At 33.9% G+C, this 18,867-nt stretch overlaps 1 protein-coding gene across 4 annotated transcripts; it reads left to right on the plus strand.

Moving 5' to 3' along the window:
* Window positions 1-336: 336 nt before the first annotated feature.
* On the plus strand, window positions 337-8,069 carry LOC136206868 (NADPH-dependent diflavin oxidoreductase 1). 4 transcript variants are annotated; one of them, XM_065998071.1, is made up of 12 exons: window positions 337-612; window positions 961-1,038; window positions 1,143-1,247; window positions 1,984-2,075; window positions 2,186-2,370; window positions 3,048-3,145; window positions 3,899-3,973; window positions 4,064-4,174; window positions 4,634-4,756; window positions 5,595-5,714; window positions 7,054-7,270; window positions 7,363-8,069. In XM_065998071.1, exons 1-12 carry the CDS (start codon window positions 472-474, stop codon window positions 7,890-7,892), a joined length of 1,875 nt encoding a protein of 624 aa, XP_065854143.1. In that variant the 5' UTR covers window positions 337-471; the 3' UTR covers window positions 7,893-8,069. The 4 variants fall into 4 exon arrangements, with proteins under 4 accessions (XP_065854143.1, XP_065854147.1, XP_065854153.1 ...); XM_065998075.1 differs by lacking the exon at window positions 337-612 and having other exon boundaries at window positions 1,022-1,038; window positions 1,976-2,075; XM_065998081.1 differs by lacking the exons at window positions 337-612; window positions 961-1,038; window positions 1,143-1,247; ... (3 more) ...; window positions 3,899-3,973; window positions 4,064-4,174 and having other exon boundaries at window positions 4,634-4,767.
* The last annotated feature ends 10,798 nt before the right edge of the window (window positions 8,070-18,867 follow it).

Raw genomic sequence — 18,867 nt, forward strand, 5'->3', positions numbered from 1 at the left:
GGTGAGGCGTGAGGCTATCACGTCCGACCGCGAGGTGAGGCGTGATGGCCACACGCCCGCGTGTCGAATTGGCAAAAAAAATAGCTTTTCCCCTCCCAAAACCCATGAAAGGGCATTTTCGTCCTTTCACGGGGCTAGGGGTGGGAAAATGGGGCTGGGTTTAACAACACCCTATATATATGGCCTTAATCAGTATTACATGAAATAATTTTCTTTTTTAAAGTAAATATCTCAAACATAAAATATATCAACCGAATAAAAAATATACTTATTTTCTCCCGAAGCGAAGCAAGGGCTATTTTCTGGTTTCTATTAAAAATAGATAAAATTGAGCTTTATTTGCACAATTTCGTAGTTGGTAAATACTTCAAAATAGAAAGCCCATCACTCCTTTTCTTTCTTTGCTTTCTTCCCATGTCTTGTTGATCAATTTCAGTTCTGGTATCGTCGTTACTATTTGCACTTTGCAGTATGGAGGAAAACCCTAGGAAGCTGACCATACTATACGCAACTCAAACCGGAAACACAATGGACGCGGCAGAGCGTATTAGCCGTGAGGCCGAGCGCAGAGGTTGCCCCGTCAGTCTTCTTTCTTTGGACCAATTCGATGCTGTGAGTTCTGTTTCTGTTTGCTTGCATAGAAAGTTCGGTTGTGTTCTGCAACCTCTCTTTTTTTTTTTTTTTTTTTTGTAGAAATGTGACATTTTTTGTTGACTTGGTAACTGGTGAAATTTCATTCAACTTTAATATGAACTTTTATAAGTTGGAATCCATGACAGTTTTTATTTTCACTTCTATCTATGTATTAAATTGGTATCTGATTCCAGCAATTTGTGAAAGACTCTTTTAGGTAAAACAAAGGCATTCTCCCGGAAGCAATTATATCTGCTATACTGAATAATTTACAATGATGTTTTCACTGCAACGACTTATGAGCATGTTGTTTTTGTACTGTGCCAGAGTTCTCTACCTCATGAAGACACTGTAATTTTTGTTGTTTCTACCACAGGCCAGGGAGACGCACCAGATTCCATGAAGGTTGGAGTTTCATTGTTTATTTTCCTTATCTGTCTGTAATGTGGGATCAGACTGAAAGTCTCATTTTCATTCTATCGTTTTCCTAAATTTCCGTTTTTACATAGGGATTTTGGAGATTTCTTCTACAGAAAAACCTTACCAAGCATTGGCTGGCAGGAGTTTGTTATGCTGTTTTTGGATTGGGTGACTCTAGTTACCAGAAATATAATGTAAGTATTTAACATATAGTATATTCTTCTTCCTGAATTCACTCAAGTAGTTAAGAGTCTTACGAATGCATTTATATTAGATTGTAGAACTTTGTTTGTACTGTCTAACTCTCACATAAGTATATCTTGTAGTTGTCCTAGATATATTATGATTATAAACAATGAATAAATTAACCTTATGGAAAATTGTGGTCGCATAAGTTTTTGGAGAAAATGGAAGTAAAAAGCCAGAATCATCTTCTGGTGAATGAGATAGTATCTCAAAGAAAATGAATTGCCATGGAACCTATCCCATATGTCATTGATTATAAATCTTTTCCTTTTCATACTTTTTGACATGAAGAAAACACAATAGCAGGTTTAAGAACATTATGTTTATCATAAGTTTATTATACAGTATTTCCTACACAAAATTTTGAATTAAATTGTGGTTAAAGGCGTATGAGGACCTTTCGACTAGGGATCATAATGTTTGATTTTGTTTGCTCTTTGAGGGTGCAAGTGTTGCAGTTCTTATTCGTGTTCATCTTCTCCTAATGGTTTATAAATAACCTGCCATGCAGCCCCTTCGTCTCTATTTCATCACTCCAACCAAATTTAAGTGGTTTAGTTATTTGATTATCTCAAATTATTCCTGCTATCACTAGTTCAAAATATTTGTACTGTTGAATCACTTTATGGTAGCATCTAGTATGGATTGGGCTGTCCATTTAGTAATCCATTTTCAGAATTGCAGTTTGTGGCAAAGAAACTTGACAGGAGGCTTTCAGATCTTGGGGCAATAGCTATTGTTGAAAGAGGTTTGGGAGATGATCAGCACCCTTCAGGGTAGAATCAAAATACATTTCAATAAATAAGTGAAAAGCCTTAGCTCAAAAGCATTTGGCTGATTGGTTGATGACAGTTATGTTTCTGAAATCATTTATCTTCTTTTCTAGGTATGAAGGTGGCCTGGATCCCTGGATGTCATTATTATGGAATGCGTTATATAAAATTAATCCTAAATTCTTCCCCAATGGTCCAGATTTTGCAATTTCAGAATCAGAATTGATTGATCAACCAAAATTCAAAATAACTTATCACAAAACTGACATTTTGGAATCTCAATTATCAACACTAACAGGTAATTTAACTGGTTGGAATTTAACCTTTTCTCTCTCTTGGCCTTTGTAATTTGTAAATATCTGCTAAAATGTTGTTTTCTTGAATAGCTTTTCTATCATTACACCCTGGTGCTAAAAAATATAACTAGAAATGTTTTGCCTTGGTAATTTTTCAAGAAAATGAAAGAAAGTATTAAGTTCATTTACTTTGTGGAACTAGTGATAATTTACCTTTGAATTGATGAAGTTAGTGGGGAAGAATATGCAGATGCTATAAGAATCATAGCCTATGCATGGAGTAATGTCAAACTAAAGCATTGCTAAATTCTTTGACATTATGATTTACCAATTCCTGCTTTTCGTCACGATGGTTGTTGTTTCATCTATTGTATTTTTTATTACTTTCTTTTTGCTATATTTTTGGAACTGAAACTTGAACCCTGGCATCTTTTTGTCTCAAGTTAGTTGGGTTTATAGGTAGATCTTTTTATGTATTCCTGACTTCTTGGCTCAAGCGCACATTTTCTTGTATACCTATTCACTATCGATACTGAATTCTCTTGACAATGTTGCCTGATGTCATTCGCGGTGTGCTTCTTGTCTTCTTCAATACTGTAACAAGAATCTCATTAGTTAACATAGAGATTGTTTTGCAGCTTATAGGTTTTATATATTCAGTTTTCTTGTGGTTTTCTAGGTCTAAAATGTGCTCAGATGCAAATTGAGATGGCTCGCTCAATGTCACCAGAAAAGTTTTCTCATGACAGGAATAAGCCTGATTGTTTCCTTAAAATGGTAAAAGCACTTGTTTGTTTATGGTACATCCTAAAGAATTAATACAAAACGAGCAACTCCTCGAGCTTTTGGTGAATCTATTGTCCATGAGTGATACTTTTGCTTCCATAAGTTATTTAAAGTTTCTTAAGCAAGAGTAAGATCATCAGTAAACATTTAAACTCATGTATGGGATGCAAATGGATGTACTGTCATTGAACAGGGCCTTGGATATGTTCATTAACTCGCTGTTAGTTTCATGGAAAATAATTTTCAAGTGTAATATTTTTTAGGAACATAAAATATTTTCCTATTTGGCTTTAACATGTGACAAATGAGTGTTATTTTAGTTCAAGACTCAATATTTTTTGTCCTGATTCAAATGTTTTAAAAAAACCTTTTGTTCTCTTAACAGAAAGTTATTCCCTTGTTTTCAGAATATTTTCCATTGACTATTAACTTGTTTTCCTTTGACTTAATTTCTTTTAGAGCTCCACTCCACACATTGAAAAATAAAAAAAAAGCTCCTGTGGAATAAATGAAATTGACAAGATTTGAATATATAAATATATTTTGATAAAATGTCAAGTGTTCTTATAATTCTAGTGCATCACTCATCATTGGATCTTTATGTGTTCTTTTTGATCCCGTTGGCTAATATATTAATACTAATAATGATAATACATATGATTTTTCAGGACATTCCTTTCCTTTTCCCCATTTGACTACCAAAACTCACTTATATCCTTTTTTCCTTTGAATTTGCTCATTTAGGTCAAGAATCAACCATTAACTAGTGTTGGGTCTGGAAAAGATGTGCGCCATTTTGAATTTGAATTTGTTTCATCTGTAAGTATTTCTTACCACTCTTCCCTCATTTTTTGGTGAATGAATTAAAATTTATTGTCCTCTTCTTACTGTGTTCCACTTCCTATACAGGCTATTGAATATGAAGTTGGTGATGTCCTTGAAGTTCTGCCTGGTCAATCTCCTGCTGCAGTGGATGCTTTTATACAACGTTGTAATTTGAACCCGGATTTGTTAATCACTGTATGTACTCATGTATATATTGGTTTATGCTTTGTGCTATTGCTGCTGCCTGGATAGATGTTTCCTTCCTTTATTGCATTTATGAGGATTTCACTGATTATTGCAGCTGATGGTTATGGTTCATAAAGAAGTATTATGGTCATAACAGTTTGGATGAATATACATCTTTAGCTTATAGAAACAATAAGCTTGGTTCTCTGCAAGTTTTGGTGTTCAGTTTCAATTTATATTGGTGCCTACAGCTTCAAATTGTATCAATCTTGCAGAATTGATTAACAGAGGGATGCTGTCAATATGAAAAATGAACAGATTTGTGAAAGGAAGAACTAAAAGAAACTGATGAACGTATTAGACTTGCTTCTTCCTTGAGTGCAATCTATCTGATTTGCCAACTATAGATGGATTTGGTTTAGTTTTTTCCTTGTATGTACCATTTATGGTCAATGTGTGTGATTTCAGGTGCAGCCTAGAGTGATGAAGAGTGCTCCAAACAATGGTCCTAATGTCCCCATCAAGCTAAAAACTTTTGTCGAACGAACAATGGATATTGCATCAGCTTCTCCTAGACGCTATTTTTTTGAGGCAAGAATCCTGTATGTCTTTGGTTCTTCTATCAAACATTTCAAACAAAAAGTACAAAGGATAAATGATCTAATATGCTCCCTCTTTGCTGCTTTTGTCTTTTTGCATTATCTGTTCTGCTTTTGAAGTTCTTTTTTGAAGCTAATGCATATGGCAGTGCAGTGATATATCTTGGAAAATTGATTAAGAAAGGAAAGGAAAATAGTCTTACTATATTCTTAACTGGCATCTTAACTTCTGACCATCTTGCATATAAACTGTGGATGGGAAATTCTAGTAACAAGTAATTTGGTTGATTGCTAATGATCACCCTATTATTTTGTTAGACTGCCTATACTGCGGACTTTGACTGTATTTCTGGTACTTTGATGTGTGTAAATGACTAACATGCTCTGCCAACAAGAATAACCTTTCCTCATCTGAGAATTAGATCAGCCTTTGAGCTCCACACATATTGGAATTTCTCTATGTTGATGAGTAGTTCAGGGTCTGAAACTATAAAAGGGTTCATGCTAATTTATTCAAGTGATTCTTGATTTAATTTTTATGTTCACCAATGTTGGATTTTGAGAAACCTATGCATAGGTCTGAGTCATCGTCTTACCTTTTGCTTCATAGATAAGTGGTCCTGTGCTAGAGGTTTTGTGCGTGTTGCTATTTCCTTGCACATTCAATGTCATCCAAACATAGGTCTCTTACATGGGGGGCCATGAATACATTAAGTTGGTCGTTAATTTCATTATTATTATATAGTCTATTGCCAGCTTAAATTTGATATTGTACTGTAGTTTCATGTTTCTGTTGTCATTGTAATATATACATATAATTTTTTTTTCAGGTTATGAGCTTTTTTGCTGCAGCTGAACATGAAAAGGATAGACTTAAATATTTTTGCTCGCCTGAAGGAAGAGATGATCTGTACCAATACAACCAGAAGGAACGCAGAACTGTTCTGGAGGTGAATCCAAGTAAACAAATTGGTCCATCCTTTTGATATTTTATGCATCGTGCAACTGTTGATAAGCCTTTTTTCTTCAATGTCTTATAAATGTTCCCTTGGCTGAAACAAAATCACAGTGCAGAAAAAATAATTTTATAAACTGGGAAAAAAGTGAAATGGGTGTCAAAGACTAAGGTTCTTTTTATTTTATCTTCTTTAGCTTAATGATTAGCAGATGTATTATGCTATATTTAAGTTGCCTAAATGGTATAATAACGATATATATTTTCAGTTTATTTGCTGAGATGAATCCAAGTAATTCAAGCATAGAATTAATTTATGCAGGTTAAAAAAAGTGAGAAATGTGATTTTGGAGACAGGTTTTATTGTTCATATATGTCATATATTAATATGAATTGGGTCTTTAACTATCAACTTAAGTTTTTAATTCAATTGGTTACATGACATGATATCAGACTCTCTTTGACCAAGTGATCAAGGATTTGAATCCTTGCAACCTCATTTGTTGATTAGATTGCAGGACATGGTAATATGAGCCTGTGTTGTGCACTCTTCAAACCCAGTAGGCATTCACTTGCGGGGGTGTGCCGGCTATTAATATAAATTGGGCCTTTAACTATGACCTTAAGCTTTTAGTTCAATTGGTTACATGACAAATTGACAATATACAAGGTTAATGGCTAAATGTGCAACAAAAAAACCTACTTGACAAGTTCAAACAAATAAGGCCAACTTAGAGTTTTTTACACTCCTAACTTTCCATGCATAAACTCCAACTTGTGTGTTTAATCACTTGTAAAATATAGTCAATTGGCAAGTTGGACTAAATCAGCCCAAAAATAAGTCACAGGCTATTTGGTCAAAAAGGTTAATATGGCTTTATATGCTGGACAACTGTGTAATTCAGGGGTTTTTCTATACTTTTTTCCTATTCTAAACTGTAATTGGATTTCTACTGAACCTTTTGTTGATTCAAGTTGCATAATTGAAATATGTTTATTGTGTTATGATATGCTCATGTTGATTATATATTTGTACCACCTTATCCATTGAGGGGTTGAACAACTAGGAATACCAATGGATTGCGCCAAATTCTTGTTGATTTGTCACACATGGTTCATTATATTATTCAGTGTCTTTGCACTCTGGAGAAACTTGGTCTCCTCTGTTGGTCATTATGTACTTAAGAAACAGTCTGTCCTGTGCAGAAGACGAGAAACTATGGGGATAAGCTGCTCGATTTGAACAATCCTGATGATGTTCAGTCTTGAATTTGCTTTGTATCTACGGGAACAAACTTGGTGCTCATGAGAGTTAATTTGTATTTGTGACACAGGTATTAGATGATTTCCCTTCTGTACAAATGCCTTTCGAGTGGCTGGTGCAGTTGGTACCCCCATTGAAAAAACGGGCATTCTCCATTTCTTCTTCCTCCGCAGCGCACCCAAATCAAGTGCATTTGACAGTGGATGTTGTGTCATGGACAACACCTTTTAAGAGGAAGCGGACAGGTCTTTGCTCCATGTGGCTTGCCAAGCTTGATCCACGAGAAGGTACTGTCAAGCAATTGTACGATTGTAAATTCAGTTATGCATTCAAATTGAACAAATTTGTTTATCACCTGAAATGTACTTTTGAAAAGCAGGTGTATGTATTCCAGCATGGTTTCAGAAAGGTACTCTTCCTCCACCACCACCTTCACTTCCCCTGATTCTTGTTGGGCCTGGGACAGGATGTGCGCCATTTCGTGCATTGCTAGAGGAAAGGGCTCTACAAGACGCATATGATGGAGCTGCTCCGGTTATGTTCTTCTTTGGCTGCCGAAATGAGAAGAATGACTTTTTATACAGAGACTTTTGGTTGTTTCATGCACAAAATGGCGGATTGCTTTCAGAAGAAAGAGGTGGAGGCTTTTATGTTGCTTTTTCAAGAGACCAACCGGAAAAAGTATACGTGCAGCATAAAATACGAGAAAATAGCCAGAGGATTTGGAAGTTGATATCAAACGGAGCATCAATCTATGTTGCAGGATCTGCAACCAAAATGCCTAGTGATGTAATGTCAGCATTCGAGGAAATTATATCGAAAGAAACTGGAGCTTCAAGGGAAACTGCTGTGATGCAACTTAGGAGATTGGAAAAAGATGGTAGATATAATGTTGAATCATGGTCTTGAGTTCTACTTAATTAGTTCACATTTTGGAGTAATTCAACTACCTATAGCAGTGGACCTTCTATTTGTGCTTTGATTTAATTTACACAACATTTGATTTAGGTGCAGGTATTTTATCACGAATCGAGAGTTTGTACCAATAAATTTATGTCATATCAGGAAAAGAATTTACAATCATAAGTATCACATTCTTTATTTATTATTCCAAATATCTGACTATATATATATATATATATATATATATATATATATTCTGTTTCATTTTAATTGTCTTTTAAGATTTCTATACAAATATTAAGAAACCTATTAATTAGCCTAAAAAGTTGTTAAACATTACCTTATTACCTTCTTGTAATTAATGTTTAAATTTCTCTGCAAATTTCATTCCTCTTATTATATGAAGACAAAGTTGGAAAAAATACATTTAACGCTCTTTGAAAAGTGTAAAACGTCAAATAATTTGAAACAAAATTTTTTCTTCAAAACGACAATTATTATGAAACGGAGGGAGTATAATAGTATGTGGTTAGGTACCCGTTTGGCAGCTACTTTTTTCATAGTTATTTTTTGCTTTTTTTTTTAAGCTTCAGAGAGTGGATGGAAAGTGTTTGATTAGGATTAGAAAATAACTGTTTTTAAAACAAAAATTAACTAATATGTACCACCTACTATCAACAACAAAATACTTTGAATATATAAAATCTATTTCGAAAATGCAGAAATAAATGTTTAGATTGTTACATAGAAAAAGATAATTTCTATTCCATTAGGAAGTCAGGGTATTTAATACTCGTACAAGAGGTAAATGAAAGAAAAAGATGGGGTGTTTGTCGCCACGTTGCTAGATCGTTTCTTTGCATTTATGTGTTAAAAAAAATTGGTATTTTTGCTTCGAGGCTGGTTAAGATATTGGACCTGGTGTTGTTATTTATTACTGACAAAGGTGATCGAATATAATTGTTGACATGGATGCGGAAGAAGTAGTTCTGGCAGTTCAATCCAATACGCAAGATTTATCGGAATTTGGTGTAACCATTAACTCATGTCATATGTTACTTGTTAATCGTCCCAATATTTCTGTTTCTTTTATTAAAATGTCAACCAATAAAGTAGTGTATTATTTAACCAGTGCTATAAGTGTTCAAATGCTTGCTAATATTTCATTCTTATCTTGATAATATATATTTTTTCTTAAAAAAAGAAAAAGGAAAGACAAAAGGAAAGACAAAAGGAGTGATTAGAGACTAGACCAATTAAAGCATTTTTTTTTTAGCACACGTTAAATAGTAGCGAACTCAAGATCTATTTTAAGCGATTTGAGACCTTTAACCATTCAAGCCAACTTTGACTGGTGTTTGTTATTGAATTTTTAATTTATTAATGAATGATCCATTGAATAAAACATAATTTAATGAGTCACTAATTTTTTATAATCTAACCAGTAAAATTAGAATTTATGAAATAATTAATTCTACCACATACTATTTTAGTAAAAATAATTTTATTTAATTGCTCGGTTTAAAGCTCGTCATACACACCTTTTATGTTGATACTATTCCAATTAAATTTTACGTACACTAGAACTCGATCACGAGATCTCTAATTTAAACGACTCGAGACTTTTAACCACTCGGCACCTGATTTCTGTAGTTCATTTATAACTGATGATGTTATAGGTTAGCTCAGTTTCGGTTTGCTAATTGCCCTTTCTTGGACTTGTGATGTTCTCGTTTTTTTGCTATAACTTTCTTATTTTTCATCTATATTCTAAAACCATCCACGTCTCTCTCTCTCCTGTCATCCTAATTTAATTAAGGGAATTTAATTAATTAAATTTCTAAACAATTCACGTATTTCTCTCTCCTATCATCCTAATTTAATTAATTAAATTCCTAAATTATTGATGTCTCTTTCTCTCTCTCGTATCATCCTAATTTAATTAAAGAAATTTAACTAATTAAATTCCTAAACCATTCACGTCTCTCCCCTATCATCCTAATTTAATTAAAGGATTTTGATTAATTAAATTCCTAAACCATTCGCATCTCTCTCCTTCTTCTCTTAAACGATTCATGCCTCTTTCTCTCCTTCTCTTAAACGATTCATGGTCTGCTTCTCTCTCCTCACTGAAATCTGTCTGCTTCTCTCTCCAGCTAGAAATGGGTGATAAAGAGATGGAAGATGATAACGATTCTGTCTTTCAAATTCATGATTTGAGCAGTAATATTATGAATAACGAATAGTCTTACGGAGAACAAGATCCCGACAACGGAATTATAAATGATCAACTTAAGCTAACAAAAGAAATAGAATTTGAAACATTAGCTGATGTTTATAAATCCTATACTGCTTATGACAAAAAAAAAGTTGGGTTTAGCTTTTGAATTTCTTTTTCGAAGATAAAAAAGAGCACCAAAGAAATTATTAGGAAAGAATATATATATTCAAAGGAAGGAAAATCCAAAAGGTTTAGTGATGATGCCAAAAGGCGTTGGGGACAATACTAAGCTCGTTGTAGCGCTAAATTGGTGGTCGGAAGAAATAAAAAAACATTTTTTTATAGTAAAAACATTTAACGAGGATCATAATCACTCGTTACTAACCCCCAACAAAAATACCCTTCCTACGGTCTCATCTCAAGTTTCAGCCTTGAATGAACAATTATGATGGTGAATATATATATATGTGTATAATCATTTTATTTTATCTAATCAGAAATTATGTCTTAACACTATGGTATAATTTACCACAACATAAACTGCATGTGCTTGTATTCCTTTCTATCGGGTTTGGAACGGGCTGATTCTATTCTGATTAAAACATATTACCAAGTCCAGTACCACTACGTATGATGACATGAAACTTATACAACCATTGTATACGTTTTAGGTAATCCCAAAGAATTAATCTAGCAAGACTTTTTTTATGTGCGATCTTGTAAGTCCATCTAATATTGCTAGTGGGCTCGAAACTGACTTTTGGTCTACAAGTCGTATTTAGCAAGTCATTACGAATACCTAAATTAGATGAATAACTCGTATTTAACAATAAGTACCTAATAGTAATATTATCTGATCATTTGAAATTATGTATCTAGTCTTAGCATGAGGCATGATATCGTCACCCTCATTCCTTGCTTGGACATTTTTGGATCTATTAGTGAACTGATTAGTTCAAATGAGTTATGGCTCTTATTACCCATTTGGGTGTGGCCACACATTTCTTCTGATATCTTCTCTTCCTAAGGAGAGTAGCAATCCCCCCCCCCCTCCACTTCACCCATGTTCCCTCAACATGATCCAGAGCATTCCTGATCATACCCATAGTGATTTCGGGTCTAAAGACTCGATAATAAGAATTACGTGAGAAACACCTATGACTAGTGACCACATGGTGTTCTCATGAGTGGATTGATCCAGTATTTATATGTCTTATAAGTATGTATGCACTTAATTAACATCATATGTCCATGATCAGTAAAACTCCATCATCTCATAAGGCACATACTAGTCTTTGGTTCATTGTCGTTCCCACGATAATAACAAGTTAGGGATGTTTTATAATAGTGTTTCGTGTGCTCGAGGTTTTACTGTCCAGGTCACACATCTGATAATCATGAGTAAAAAATTATTCTAGGATTCTCTATTAAGTTAATTTGCACAAGTAAATTGATATAAAATAGATTACTGGCTTATTATTAAGAAAATCAATATACATTTTATTTAGGTTAGGGCATACACTAACCACATATTCAGGTTTTGACATAGAGGTTCAGTTATCCAAAAAGAAGTCCATCGTGTTATGAAAGGCAATGGGAAGTACATGTTGAAACACCTTTCCATATGATTTTGATTTGACAAAATTATTCCCATGATTAAAACAATTAAATTTAAGTGCTTTGATTTAATTGTACTAATGTGTTTGTTCAATGTTGAGTAAGTTAAACTAACGAGAACATGAACTAAAAGTCTATAAAAGAAAGACAGAACAAAGTCAGCATAGACAAGTCACACAGCAGAATCTGAGTGGAATGCAACTCAGCTTTGGTAACGAAATGTCTTCTTCAGAACAGATTAAAGGCGAAGCCGCCGAGTCAAGCTGAGTAAAAATCAAGTTAGTGTCAATGATCCGTCAACTTGGAAGACAAGGTCTGACAAATGTCTGGAACAAATCAGAAGCCTCAAAAATCCATCTTAAGGACCTTTTCGAGATGTATGGACCATATGACTTTTGGCTAGAAGACAAACCTGGCGCAAGAAGACAAACCTGACGCAAGAAGACGAATCTGGAAAACCTGGCTCCTGGTGAAAACAGAAGACAGGATTGGCCTGCAGCTCTGGAAGCTGACCACATGATGACGAAGAAGACCATTCTTCCCACAACGGCTATGTCGGAATTCAAATCATTAGCACCCCAAAGATTGCTATAAATAGGCCAAATCATCACTTGGATCATACAGACATATAACACAACATACAGACAGAAAAAGCAAATCTTCATTGAGTCAAAATCCAAAATAGAAGCTGTCTGAAAAGAAAAAGCAAGCTCTTACACCAAACTCCAATCATTGTGTAAAAGTCTAGATTGATTCAGTCATCTAAAGTGTTCTTTGTTGTATTAAGAACAATTTCTTATCATTTGTAAAAGGTTAGAAGAGTAAAGCTGAGTACTCGGTTATAGTACTCAGTGGTAGAGAGAAGCTGAGTGCTCGGTTATAGTATTTAGTGGTAGATATGATTGAGTAGACGAATAAAGGACGGTACTCTTGCATACTCAGTTGCTATTGTAAACGGTTTGTGCTCTACCGTTAAAGAGCTTAGTAGAGGATTAAAAAAAACTCGGAAGGATTCCGGGGACTGGACGTAGGCGGAGAGGCCGAACCAGTATAAGTCTGCTGAGTAAACTCTAATCCTTTCTCTTGATATATATTTGTATGTGTTGTTTGCTTAAAATCACTCAATAAATAATCTATACAAGCTAAAGCTGAGTAATCTGAGTGCTGAGTTGGAAACTAACTTAAGTGTTATTTCCTAACTCACGACTGAAACAGTCCTAGTCAGTATCTGATTAAAAGCTGTCTCACATATCACTTAGCCTTGCTGACCTGAAACTAAGTTAAATAATCAAACATTCAATTAAGTCAGCATTTGAAAGCGAAAAAGTTATATTAGTTCCTAACCCCCCTTGAAACTAATCCTATCATATTACACGGGACCAACAGTACACAGTAGATTCGACTCCATCTATAGTTGACTTTACTATATTTGTTGGAGCTTGCGCAGTCCAACCTTCTAAAAACTCTATACATGAACCATGGATAATACATACAAGTGCTACATGACATATGAGTAACACTCTAGCATGTATGAAGAACATAACTAAACTCAAAGTTAGTAGACGAGTATTTTTTTCCTGATGATTCCTTTCATATTGTGCGTTATGTTGGTGATATGATATTCAGAACACAACTTGCCTTGTTACATGTCCTTTATGTGCCTGTATTTTGGTATAACTTATTATCAATGAGTCAACTTTTTGCATGATCAGAAGATTGAGTCTCAGATTTTAAACAAACCTTGTGTTTTGAAGGACCGAGGATCTCAACCAATTTTGGAAGTATGCAGTTTACACAATGAGTTATATTATCTTACAAGTTCTTCCTTTGATCGTCATGTGCTACATGCTTTTACCATTGACGGTAAAATTGAGTTGCATGTAGTTTTTACTAATACAATAAGTACTTATGTAAACTTTTTTCATAAACGTCTAGGAAATATGTCAAATGAGGAAATGCATCGTAGACATATTTTCAAAATTGAATCGAATCACTTATAGTACAACATGTCATCACCCAAAACAATCAAGAAAGCCTTTTAAAATCAGTGTTATACATTCAACTAGAGCCTTTGAACTTTTACACGTAGATTTTTGGGGGGCCTATCATAAACCTTCACTTACAGGGGATAAACACATGCTTACCTTATAAATGATTTTAGTAGAGTTTTATGGACCATACTCTAAAAACATAAGCATCAACTTCCTACTTAACTAGATTGTTTTGTTAGGATGGTGAAAACACAATTTCAAAGTGTGGTTGTCAATATTAGAACTGATAATGGTTTGGAGTTTGTTAAAAGTCCTACACAAACAGTTTTATACTCATGGGTTAACCAAAAGACTTGTGTTTATACCCCTCAATGGAATGGGATTGATGAGAAAAGGAATCAATCTCTAGTTTGTATTGCACAATCGTTGCTTAAACAGACTAGTTACCAATAAGGTTTTGGGAAGAGCCTTTGTTATATGCTACAAACTTGTTTGGTATGTCACTAACTGGGCTTTTAGATTGGAATTTTCCTTTTCAAGTTCTTTATAACATACTGACAGATTATACACAATTCAAGGTTTTTGGTTTCAAAGGATACATGTTAAATGTAGTTCCTTACAAAGATAAATTTGACAATAGAGCTTTTATATGTCTATTTGGGAGGATCACTAGGATGGAAGGTTTAAAACCTTGAGACACATGAATTGTGTGTATCTCAAGATGTTCAGTTTTAGGAAACTATTTTTCCTCATGCTAACCTATCTCTTGTAGCAGCTGAAGATAGTTTATATTCTAGTGTGCGTCCTACCATAGCACAATCCTCTAAGTCACTTGAAGACACTGTTTCATCATCTCAGTTGCAGCCATCAAGTTCATATAGCCCTTTTGCAGAAGAATCTCCATCATCAATAGTAATTGCATCAACAATTGAATTAGTTTCATCCACTAATCAAAATGAAGAAAAGTTCCAACAAATGACGAAGCTTTGCCTTTACACCAACCCTTGATAAAATCCACTATAATATCCATCAGACCTCCTAGATGGATGTCAGATTTTGTTCTTAATCAAGCACAACATTCAGATGATAATAGCAATAATATAAGTAGCACTATGAGAGTTTTTCAGCATACACCAATGTATTTATCATTCTTAGATAATATTGCTAGTACCTAAAAGCTACTTGGAAGCAAAAGGAGACCCAAATTGGAAATTTGTTGTGCAACAAGCCTTAGAATTGAATTGAATAAAGCCTTAGAAGCAATGGCCAGTTCATCAATTATGCATACTTGTATGGGTCAATTTAATGTGTAATTGTTTATGCTTCCTTTGGATGGTTGTACAATGCAACAAATGGGCAGGTTCACATATTGTCTAAGTCCTTTTATGGCCTGAAACAAAAAGGGAGATGATGGAATAAGGCATTCACATAGTAGTTGTTGAAATGGGGTTTACAAAGTCAGTGCATGATTGTTGTTTGTTCACTCAACATTATCCACCAATGATATCTTTGTATTGATAGTTCTGTTGATGATGCGGTAATCACTAGTACTTCTGTTGATTTAATTCAACAAATGTTTTACAATTAAAGATATGGGTGAAGTGAAATTTTTCTTTGGCATTGAGGTAGCCAATTCCCCACATGGTTTAATGATTTCTTAAACAAAGTATGTTAAGGATCTTTTAGATGATGTTGGAATGATATAAGCAAAATCTGCAGTTAGTCCTTTTCCAATTGGTTTAGTGTTAAATATAGCAATTGAAGTTTGTGATAATCCGGAGCAGTATAGACACTTGGTGGGAAGATTGCTTTACTTAGGCTTTACCATGCATAGTTTGTCTTACATCAACAACGTAGTCAATATATGTGCAATCCAACAACAATTCACATGGATGCAGCTCTATATGTCCTGTGTTATTTAAACGAAACAATAAATTTGGGGTTGTTTTATGACACAGAAAATGACCTTTCAACACTAGTTGCTTATTGCGATTCAGACTGGAATCGATGTAAAATCACAAGGCATTCGGTAACAGGGTATTGTGTGTTTCTAGTACATCTTTGATTTCATGAAAATAATCATAAAAAAGAGAGCAGCACACTCTAAGTAAAAGGTATGCAAAAGCAGAGTACAGATTGATGTCTACCACTCCCTATGAGCTAAAGTGGCTTTCTTATATGCTTCAAGAATTCAAGATCTCATTGCAATTTCCACTAAAGTTGTACTGTAACAATCAAGCAACAATTTACACTACATACAACCAATCCAATTTTCCATGAAAGAATGAAGCATTTAGATATTGACTCTCACATAGTTAGAGAACATGTAGAATCCGATTTTATTTCAACTCCATATATAGCTTCAACAAATCAATTAGATAATTTACTTACTAAATGTTTAACTTCATCTCAAATGTTAGTAGCTTTGTCCAAGATTAAGTTGTTGTCTCGTTCCCCATGCCCTTTGTCTTGAGAGGTGACTATTGAATGAAGAAATAAGTATATGGATGTTTTAGATAACTCAACATACATACTCAACATCAACATGTGAATAGTTGGGGTGTATAAGTGATGTAACAAATACTTTTTCATTTTAATAGATTCATTTTCTTCCTCCCCCAAACTTTCTCAAACTACAATTTCGGTAAGATTTTAGCCGGAAAATGTTCAATATGACTTCAAGACATGTTATTTTATTGGCACAAAATCAACTTTTATAGTCTTATTGAATCATTTACTAAATATATATAATTATCTATATGATTCACCCAACAATCAATCTATTGCACCCTGAAGTAAGCTTTCATCGATAGCTTCAACCTAAACAAAATAGTAATCTTTTACGTGTTTTCTCGCCAAGACAAGTGAAATGGTTTTATTTTCTAATATTGATGGTCTAATCTTTCAATTTGACATATTCATCCTCCAACTATATATAATCAAAGACATTAAGTTCTTAACTAGCAGGATGAATATAAACTTGATTTTGTGTCTAAAATTGTAATTTTGATAGGTCTACAAAGAAGTGTTAACGACCTGAAACAAATCGAGTCTGGATTAGCATTGGCTCATTAATGTCTCGAGCCAAACTTTTACCGAGTTGAGTTATGGTTGACCGAATTTATACCGAACTTTAAACAGATACATCGTATATGCATAAGACAAAAAAAAAAAACACTACAACATACCTCATGTGAGTTTATGAGCTTAAAAGATGTATATATAAAAATAAAAATAAAATAAAAATAAAAAATAAAAAACAATCACCTGTAACCAAAAATAAAGATTTATAACATACTCGACCATTAACTGTTTTTTTTCATAGGTCTTGTCTAACTACTTGAAAGTTGGAGTGAATGATTAATTATCAATTTTCTTTCTTTGCCTATGGTCATTAAATTTTGAGATAAGGTGCAAAAATACCCTTAACATTTATAGCTAAAAGCAATTTTATCTTTAACGTCTAAGATGGTGCAATTTTACCTGTAAAGTTGGCAGTGAAGAGCAAATTTACCCCAATGTTGGCAATGGCTCAATTTCAGACATTATTATAAAATACAGATATTTTGTTCCTTATTATCTATATCAGTTGGTTCTAAAAAAAGTTTCCATATTATTTATGATTTAATAATAGAATTAGATATTAATATTTATAAATTCGGTGAAATATTTGAATTTTTTTCGTCGAACTCGTACAAACGACTATATTTTTTTTTAATTTTTTCCACATCTAATCATATGTTTGTTATCTGTTACTAATGAGTGATAAAACAATGCAAAAATGAAGTGTAAATGACAAAATTCATGACTGAGAAGACACTTTCATAAATTATTTTTAAATTGATCCAATTTGTCAACATTATGGGTAAAATTGCTCTGACCGTCAATTTTAGGGGTAAAATTATACTATTTTAGACGTTAAGGGTAAAGTTGCTCCTCACGGTAACCGTTAGGGGGATATTTGAACCTTATCCTTTAAAATATTTTAAATAAAAATTAATGAAATATATAATAATTAAAAATAATCAAGCATATTCGCGATCTTTTGAGCTGAACTTAAAAAAGCTCGTGCTCGACTTGTTAATGTCTCGATCCGAACATTGACCGAACAGAACTCAAATAGTGAGTGAACTAAACTACTTTGTCTCGTTAACAACACCCCTCGTCTGCCTCCCTATTTGGAAAAAATAAGAGAGTTTTGTTAGCATTGTGATAGAGACACGTCATCAAGACATAGAGAATGTATATAGTAGCATTAGGACATTTGTTTTCCAATACATACATATTGTAACGTGTGAAATATACATATATAGTATAAAATGAATGACTATGATTATGGAGTGTAAATGTATGAAATGATAGTATTTGAGGGTACAGTGTACCAGAGAACAGAAGAGAACAAACTCTGGATCTTTCCCAAATACTCGGTCTCTTGATATCCTTAAAATCCGTTGATAACAGAACTGTTCAGTTTACCATTTTCAGTTTTCAAGTTTCTCTAATTTTCTACCTATTTCTTGAATAATAAAATCACATACTACTTGTACCAACTGGCTTGTTTTTCTCCTAATTTTGATGCTGGAGATATGACCCATAAGGGTGGCACTTCCCAAGCCTGCGCTGCCTGCAAATTTCAAAGACGAAAGTGTTCTTCTGACTGTCCATTAGCTCCTTATTTTCCTCCTGATCAACCTAAAATGTTTCAAAACGCTCATAAATTATTCGGTGTCAGAAAAATCGTTAAGATTATTGAAGCTCTAGATCCCCCTCGTAAGCAAGAAGCTATGCGTTCTATTATTTATCAATCTAATATCCGAGATAGATTTCCTGTTCATGGATGTTGGGGCATTATTTGCCAATTGACTTGCCAGATTCGACAAGCCGAAGAAGAGCTTCTTGCTGTTAATGCTCAGCTTGAAATGTATAGATCGCAGCAGCAGAATCAGATTTCTTGTTTGGATCATGAAGATGAAGCTTCACAATTAGTATTAGGCATGGCACCTCCGAGTAATGAGAATGCGGTTTTTGGTTATTCTAATTGTCCTCCTCAGCCTTACAATTTGCCTGTCTCGCAACATCATTCCTACTCCAATACCAGCAATGCTTCTTATATAGACTCAAATGATTGTTTATGGTTCCAGAATCAGAATCC

This window comes from Euphorbia lathyris, chromosome 1 (assembly GCF_963576675.1).
Source record: "Euphorbia lathyris chromosome 1, ddEupLath1.1, whole genome shotgun sequence".
NCBI classification, from domain to species: domain Eukaryota; kingdom Viridiplantae; phylum Streptophyta; class Magnoliopsida; order Malpighiales; family Euphorbiaceae; genus Euphorbia; species Euphorbia lathyris.